The sequence below is a fragment of the Fulmarus glacialis genome, unplaced genomic scaffold, assembly GCF_000690835.1.
Source record: "Fulmarus glacialis isolate BGI_N327 unplaced genomic scaffold, ASM69083v1 scaffold29751, whole genome shotgun sequence".
NCBI lineage: Eukaryota > Metazoa > Chordata > Aves > Procellariiformes > Procellariidae > Fulmarus > Fulmarus glacialis.
Genome location: NW_009193873.1, coordinates 1,462 through 9,696, shown reverse-complemented (window position 1 = coordinate 9,696; position 8,235 = coordinate 1,462). Strand labels below are relative to the sequence as shown.

The 8,235-nt window shown below is 46.2% G+C and overlaps 1 protein-coding gene across 1 annotated transcript; it reads right to left on the bottom strand.

The window, feature by feature from the left end:
* Positions 1–3,138: 3,138 nt before the first annotated feature.
* Positions 3,139–7,707, bottom strand: COLCA2 (colorectal cancer associated 2; the record flags this gene model as incomplete). The annotated part of the gene is made up of 4 exons (XM_009587594.1): positions 3,139–3,477; positions 3,985–4,211; positions 6,988–7,018; positions 7,589–7,707. Coding segments are annotated over 4 exons (716 nt in total), but the record flags the coding sequence as incomplete, so codon positions are not given.
* Positions 7,708–8,235: the final 528 nt, after the last annotated feature.

Here is an 8,235-nt window from a genome sequence, read left to right as displayed (position 1 = left end):
GGGGGGTGGATAAAGGGGGAGAAGAATATATTCCTCATAGCCAGAAAATGCACAGTCAACCTTTGAATAGTGCTTCTCTGTTTTTTTTCCTTTCTTGTGTCACCAAGACATCATTGTGTTGACAGTCAGCAAGCTTTTACTTGCACTGCGTATGTCACCTGGAGCTATTGACATGGAGTTGGGGAACGGTGTCTAAAACATGTTTGCAGTCTCTGGCATGGGCAATTGCAAAACAACTGGAGAAAGAGCAGCAGAGAAATAGGACAAGGCTGCAAGGGATGGAGGACAGTGCTACTTACTTAATGGAAGCTGTTAGTGTCCAGATACCCCAGTGCATAGAAACATCTTGCAGGAAATCACCTTGTCCCAACAGAGCAGTAGGTAACTTCAGAGCAGCTGGTCCCATGCAGCATGAGGCCAATAGCTGTTAAATATCTGCTGTCTTTAAGAACACACTGCATGTTCCCATCTCAGGACCTCAGCCACATCTGTGAGCTCTGGAAATGTGGAAGCTCAGTGGTGAAACCAGCCCAGCCCCTTAAGAGACAGCTTCCCCCACTGGAGGGGTGCTTTTTTTGCCTGTGTCAGGTAACATCCAAGAAGCAGGAATAAGAATGGAATGTAGGGTGGTTTGTAGTGCTCATCTCACACTGCCACTCATAAGTGGTCATGCCTAAACAGCAGCCATAGGTTCAATAATGGGCACAACCTCTCCACTGCACAGCACAGTCTGCACAGAGCAGTCCTCTTTGGAGATGCAGTGTAAACACTGATAGCTGTACAGATCTATGCCACAATATACTGATAAATGTGCAATCTGCTGATAACGTATTAGATTTAGCTATCCACCTAATGTGGAGGTGAGAGATGTGTTGTTAGACTGTAAGATTTCACTTGACTTTCTTGCTGGCACTGTTGTGTAGACTGGGATACTATTAACCTTGCTGTAAAATGTATTAATATGAGCGCTCTCCTTGTTGAATGCTTACTTACCATTCTCACATGCTCTTTCCTTTGCTGTATGAGAACACCTCTTCTCAGCTCTGTTAATCTCAGGCCAATGTTGCCAACCCATGGGGAGGATGTGATCACCCCATTTCCACTAGAAGCCTCAAATATCTTGCCTCAACCTTATCTTCTTGTGGCTCTTTCATGTTGGTGATAAGGGGCTTTGATATGTGGCTGAAGGTGTGCCCACTCCTCAAGCAGCAGGCAGGAGTAGCCAGCTCTGAGCAAGCTGTGGAGCAGGCTGGGGCAGTAGAAGTATAACCCTCCAGTGTCCTGAGAGAACACTCAGGGGCTGAAGCACCTGCCAGCACTACTAAAAAGACACCTAATAGAGTGTCTCTGCACAGGAGTAATCACACCTTTAATTGCAGCACAGATACAGCTGTTAACTCCTATTTATAAGCTTTCTGTGACCAAATGTGTTTATCACTTGGGCCAACTCTGAGATTAATCAGGTAACAACAGGGGAGAGGGGAAGATATTATTTAAAGTTATCAAACTATTTTAAAGCAAGTTTGGGAAAAAAAGCTGCTGCCTTACATAAGGTAAAGGAACTGGATGCTGGAAAGGTAGTTATCTCTGTGTAATCTCCTTGTCTAGCATGGCAAAAATGAAACATCCTGTCCAGGGACCTGGACTGGACATGGAAAAACCCACCATTTTTAGCTCATATAGAACTAGAAGAGAAGAGAACCCTGGAGGCTGCATGGGATGTAACAGCTCTGTTTTCTGATAGGCGGGGATAGAAGGTTGAAATAACTGGCATCATACAAATACCTTTTTAAAGTCTCATTAAAAAAAATGTTACTCTTAGTTCTTCATAGATTTCACAGGGTGAGGAAATATTGGTTGGTTTTTTTGGTAGAATGAAGGAAACCTCCCTATTTGCCAGCCAGATACGTGTGTCTGTTGCATCCTCAGCCATATGAGTAATTTCAGCTCCGGGGAGAGGAAAGCTTTTCAGCTAACCGTAGAAGTGTTTGGAGGAGAAGGTGAGCATACAGCTAGTTAAATTATGTATTTGTCTTCACAGGTGTAGTTAGTTTTTTCATTTGTGTTGGATTTAATATCGAGAGATGCTTCTTTCTTTCCAGTCTGGGTGCTCAGCTGAGACACTGGTGGCTTGGCAGTCTGCCTCACCAAGGTTTATTAAAAGGAGGTGAGACACAGTCTTAGAAAGGTCTGGATTTATGCAAGAAACAGGGAATCCTCAGGTATGATAACTTTCCCATTATCTACTTTAAAAAAAAAAAATTATTTAGCTCCTGTTCAGTTGATTATGCTGAAAGGTGGAGAAAACCTGGTATCAACAAACCAAACTATACAAAGGGCTGAACTACATCAGTCTCTCACTGAAACTCTACCTTCACAAGGAAGCTGGTGTTGAGCAGCAGCCAAAGAAGTTTGGCACTGGATTCAACCTCTGAGCAGGCCTGAGGGGCCTTTCTGGCACATGACCCACGGGCTATGCCATGAGCTTGCATGGAAAACAGCAGTTTTCCTTTTCTGCAAGAACCACTAGAGAATATCATCATGGCAGCCTGAGCAGAAGCAGTGGCTAAGAAGTTGCAGATCCATTTCAGAGTGGGGTGCTGCACAGCTTTCTCTCTGGATAGTGTGCTGGGTGCTGAGATACATAAAGACTTTTTATCTGCTGGAAAGGGTAAGCAAGACCTTTCATACTGCTGAGTAATTGCTCCTTCTGTAGGTTGCTGACAGTCTCTCTTCCTCACCTTTGTGAGAACAGGGCCAGGATCCTGGATCAGTAGCAGAAGAAAAAAGCAGTGACGTGAGGAATGAATAGGCTTCAGCATGCATACCAAATTATTTATTTGTATCAAAAAGAACTGGCTTAATGACTTGTGTTTGGTAAGGCAGCTTAGGATTTCTTTAAAAAACAACCACCACAAAAACAAACAGAAAAAAAACCCCGAACCACCACAAAAACAACAGCAACAAAACACCCCTGACTGTACAAGACAGGAGGACTAATGTAGTGACAATATCATAGAGAAAATATGTGAGTAGTGAAGGAAATAAACTGGACTGCGTTAGGCAGCGCAACTTTGCATAGTTCATGGGCAATTAATCTGATTTGGATACAGTGGATGTGTAAAACCACAGTCCCCATTAGCTATAGCAGATGTCACAGTTCCTATCCCTTCTGAAGAAGTCATCAGCCATGGCCATGGGTGGTAGGTAGTCCATGCAATCCGTGCTGGGGCAGGGGAAGTACTGCGGGACCCTGTTGTCCACATGCTGGGAGCCACAGGCGGTGCAGCAGCAGGCAGAGGTGGTGTATGGGGAGGGGGTATGGCAGGACCACTCCTCCGCAGGGTAGCCATAGGTCTTGGTGTCCAGAGCAGAGGGTGGGCTGTGGGTCAGCTTGGTGAAAGGAGATAGCTGAGGAGGAGAGCAGCTATAGTTTAATGGGCTGGACAGATCAGCTGAACTGGGGGATCCAGCAGCCTAGAGTTTGAGAGAAAAAAAAAACAAAAACAACAGAATGTTTCAGGGTGTCATTTGGGGAAATGTGGACAGCAGCCAGAATTTCCACGCTGTTGCCTTTCTCAGGAGGGTCTGGTTACGCAGGGAGATGGTTCGGCCTTGGAGGCCTAAACCCAAGAGGCAGCTCCTGTGACATTAGTGTTAATAGGGAGCTTTTCTGTGAGTTAGACAACCGCTAGCAGGAACTGGGCTATTCTTTGCAGGAAATCTACAGGATCTGTAGAAGGGACATTCCCTATTCTACAGCCTCTCTCTAAGTTTGGCTGGGCCTCCCTGTCCTCTGCTCCCAATGGGAAACCATGCAGAAGTCCACACAAACAGCCACAGCATTGCTGTGGCTGTAGCCCATGCCCCTAAAAGCAGCCACATTTCCAAATCTGCTTGCTGCTGTTCTGCCCCAGGATGTGACTCCCTTCCCCATCTTCCCTCTGAGTGCCTGTGGCTGCTCCCCTGGGACACAAAGCTTACCAAGCCCTGGTTAAAGCAGAGCGGGACTGGCTGGAAGGCATCTGAGGTATAGTGTGAGGATGTCTGGAAAGCACTGAAGGCTGGGTCTAAGGGTGCATCTGTCTGAAGACAGGAATCTACCAGCTGCTCCAAACAGCTAGGGCTTTCTTCGCAGGAGAGGCAATTCGAAAACTGCCATGATGGACAATAGTTGGGAACAGAAGAGATGGGTTCTGCATCAAAAGGAGCTAGGAGAGAAGGTAAAACCAGAAGTAGCAGATTATTCAGTATCTGTCTTCAGAAAGGGCAGGTGTTGCCCCAGGTCAGTTTTCAGTACTCTCATATGTTTGGTAGCCCTATGGATTTAGACAAGGAAAAAGGTCCTTCAAGTTCAGGGTCTGAGGGCAATGGAACTGCACATGGGTAGAGTCACTCAGAGTCATAACTGTTTGCAGGTTCAAGGTGGCAGTGTTTAGCTGGATGTGGGGAGGAAGTGAGAAGCACCCAAAATACATAAACAGATGGAGACTTTCCAGCCTGAAAAAGCTTTGTTATGTCTCACGTTTCTGTATTAACATAAGCAAATTGATTCCCAAATATTGATGATTTAATCATTTCCTTGTCCATACAATGTATATATTCACACCGGCCCAAACTTTTAGGTCTTTCTGCTTTGGCTGCAGAATAATTGAAGGATCTGTGAGCCCAAAGTGCTATTCCCCCCACCCCTTTCCCTTTCCTTGGATATTCACATACAGGAGGAAGAAACTCTTTGTGTTTCCAAAAACCTGATACTCCTCTTGCTCCTACAGATGCTGCCAGGAGAGCAGCCAACTCTGTTAGAGCTCAGCAAAGTGCTCCAAGGCAATCTGACCCTCTAGCTCCAATCGGACCCACAGACTGCAGCCTGGAGAAGGTGATGCCAGCAGTGTTATTCCCTAGGGGATGAGCATCCCTTCCTGAGGGGGATCTTGCTCCTTGCTGTGGGAAGAATAAACTGCACAAATGAGAGCATGTGAGCGTGCTCCTGAATGGGGTAATATATACCCTGCTGGCCTCATGGCATCCTCATCTGCATTTCACGGGCTCCTTTCAGGTGCTGATTGGCTGCACTGCCGGTTATGGTTATTTGGTAGTGCCTGCCTCAACCAAAGGCTGGAAAGACTCTGGGCTGTGGGAAAAATTGGGAAGGGGGTGGGAAGGGACATGTGGGCTTTGTACCAACCTGGGTGAGGAGGAGACACAGACTCTGAAAACTGGATGCTGCTGCTTCCCCAAGAAGCCTGACCAAAGAGAAGGGAAGAAAAGGAATTGTATACACTGTAACACAGGGGAGCATTTTTCTGCATGCTGAGGTAAGTCAGGATTTCGCTTCAACCGATTTATGTAAACCTTATTTACCTCATGGCTGTGACATGCAAAACTTCCCTAGCATTGACAGAACAAGATTAACATGCATAACATGATTTTTCCCTGAGCCTATAATGGTGGAGCACAACACCAACCTGGTGTAAAGCCCTTGATACAGCACCTTGCTAGTGCGCTCTTTCTGCTGCATTATTACTGTTAATTCAGCAGAGATGTGGCTGCCTTTGAAACTAACACGTGTTAATTTCTAGGACCATGAATTCCACAGTGGAGGGATCCAAAAGAATTTGTAGGGATAAATATGATTGAGAATGAGTAATTAACAAATTGTAGCGGTAACTCTTGAAACATGACTAAAGACAATTGCAGGTATCCCCATGGCTGGGCATCAGACTGGGTTGCCGTGCTCGGTGTTGATGTCATTTCAGAACCAGCTCTGACATCGCTCCCCACTCTAAAACAGCTATGTGCCTCTATGAAAACAGACAGTCCCATTTTCTGGGGGAAGCTGAAGAGGACAGATCAATCTGTTCTAGGAACCTGACCTGCTGGAGGGGAGAAATCCACCCCAAAAGCAACGGCAGTTGTGATGCTTGTTGTTCAGGACCAGGATTTTACTCTGCAAATACAAATAGTGGGTTTTTTTCCTTAGCTTTAATTCATACAGACTTCCACTTCATTTTCTTTATTCAAAATGCTCTTGAGTTAGTGGCTTATTTCCCTAGCAACAGCTTCCTGGCACATCCCCGTATATTTAATACATTAAATAGTGGCTATTCTGGGCTGAAAGTGCCTGTAGGACTACCCCTCTTCTCTTTGGCTGCAGATGTGTAACAAGGCAGACAGAGCCATACCACCAGCAGCAGTGCATGGAGGCAGCTTATCCTGCTGGCCCTAGCCTCTGGGGCCTCTCCAGGACAATGCATACCTTTTGCAGATCACAAAGGTAACCTCCTGCACTGCCACTTTTCACTTTTTCCTGCGTGGGCAAAACAAGCGCTGTGTAAACTCGCTCTGGGAAGCGAAAACCAGTTCCATGCAGCCCTGTGACGCCTGGCTGCGATGAAGAGGCTCCATCCATTAGGGCTGGAGGGGAGGAGTGACCCAGCATTTCCAAAGCCCAACAGTTTTGTGCACTCTTCACCCAGGCCTCTCTGCCTCTGGCTTGCAAGCTGATCAGCTTTTTGTGCAATCAGCTGCAACGAGGTACAGGAGGTGGGAGCTGAAATCTGAAAACCATCCAAAGATGTAATGTCATGAACCAGGAAGAAGTAATGATTTACCAACCTCTTTATGCAAATCCCTAGAGTGGCTGGAGCTAGAGGATTCCTACAAAGACTGGAAGAGTGAGTGAGAGAGAGAGAGAGAGTGTACACGTGTGTGTGTACACACACACAGATCTCCGTCCCCTCCTTTAGAAGGGATGGGGCTAGGAGCTGCCCAGGTGGTACTGAAAAATGTTGGAGACTTGAATTCAGTCAAGCAAACTTGAATGTTATGCTAAGGAGCCCTAATGGAGCAGGATGGAGCCCTGCTTAAGGGGTCTTTGCCTATGCCTTGTTTTCTTCCTCTCTGCTAGCCAAAATTCGGGGCTGTTGCTGAGTCCCACATTCCCAAACCCTTTCCACTGCCTGGGAGCTGCTGGAGGCACTGTACCTCTGGTGTCTTCGTCTCCTGCCTGATCTAACTGGACGAGAGAAAGCCTCCAGGGGTAGGGGTGGTTGAAAGCAGCTTCCTGGGGGCTGAGACTTGTGGAAAAGGGGGAGGTTAGGGAAGCTTTAGTGTGACAGAGCTTTGCACTGGTTGCTCCTCAAAGCTGCACAGGTTGGGTCAAAGGCGTGCCCTGGGCATACCCTTCACCTGATGCTGCAAAACAGTTTGGTGCATGCTTAAGCCCAGCCAGGCCACATTTTAAATGGGGGGCAGTGACCATGGCCTGCCTTGCTCATCCAGCATAATGATACTGGAGTTGCTGTGATAACTGTAAGTTGGACTGAAATTTGTCCATGTGATCCTTCCATCCCAGAGTGAGTTACGTTTCTGGAGCATCAGCTCTGCTTCCTCCCTGTACTAATGGCTCAGGCCATCACCTGTTTATGTCAGTGCTGCAGTTACCCTGGCTGAATGTTCTTCTCCCCCATCCTCACCAGCCTGCTACACTCAGACTTTGGCAGTCTCCTTGGCCCAGAGATTACAGTCCTGGCAAAAAAGCTTAAGAGAGAAGAGACAAAGCAGATACCAAAAGATTTTTGCTTACCACTGCACCGGTTGCTGCTTGTCGTGCTCTTCTCTGCTGCAGCAACTCCTTAACTGTAATCTTTACTCTAACACCTTGATAGACCTTGGGCTTTCCTGAAAGAAGGTGTGGAAAAAACACTGTACAAGAGGGAGGTTTTCAGAGCATACAGCAAATCCAGCATGTTTTCAGGCGTGCTCTACGTGGAGTCTACTTAGAGTTGACAGATGATTAACTGGTCACTGTTAAGTCACTTGTAATTGCAGTTTATAGCCTTCTTTAACACCTGCTATTCAAGCTTGTGACAAGCAGACATTTATGAAAAAGTTGGTGTTGATTATATTTAGTAATCATATGTATTTTATTCTTTTCTATCTCCTCCTTCCCCCCCACCCTCCAGGTGTCCTAATACCAATCTCCGACTGGTGCTACTGTTGAATTTATTTAACTTCCTATCATATTCGCCACTCTTAGGACCTGAAAATAAATATGGGAAGCACTTCATCTTTCCAAATAATGGAAATATGTGGGCAGTTATTCAGAGGGCTAAACAAAACACAAATAAAATGACTGCTTTCATGAATCACTTCTTGCAAAGCCTACATTATCTCTTTTATTTTGCTCATTTTGTACACCTCCCATTTATTCCAAACAGGCATTTAGGATGT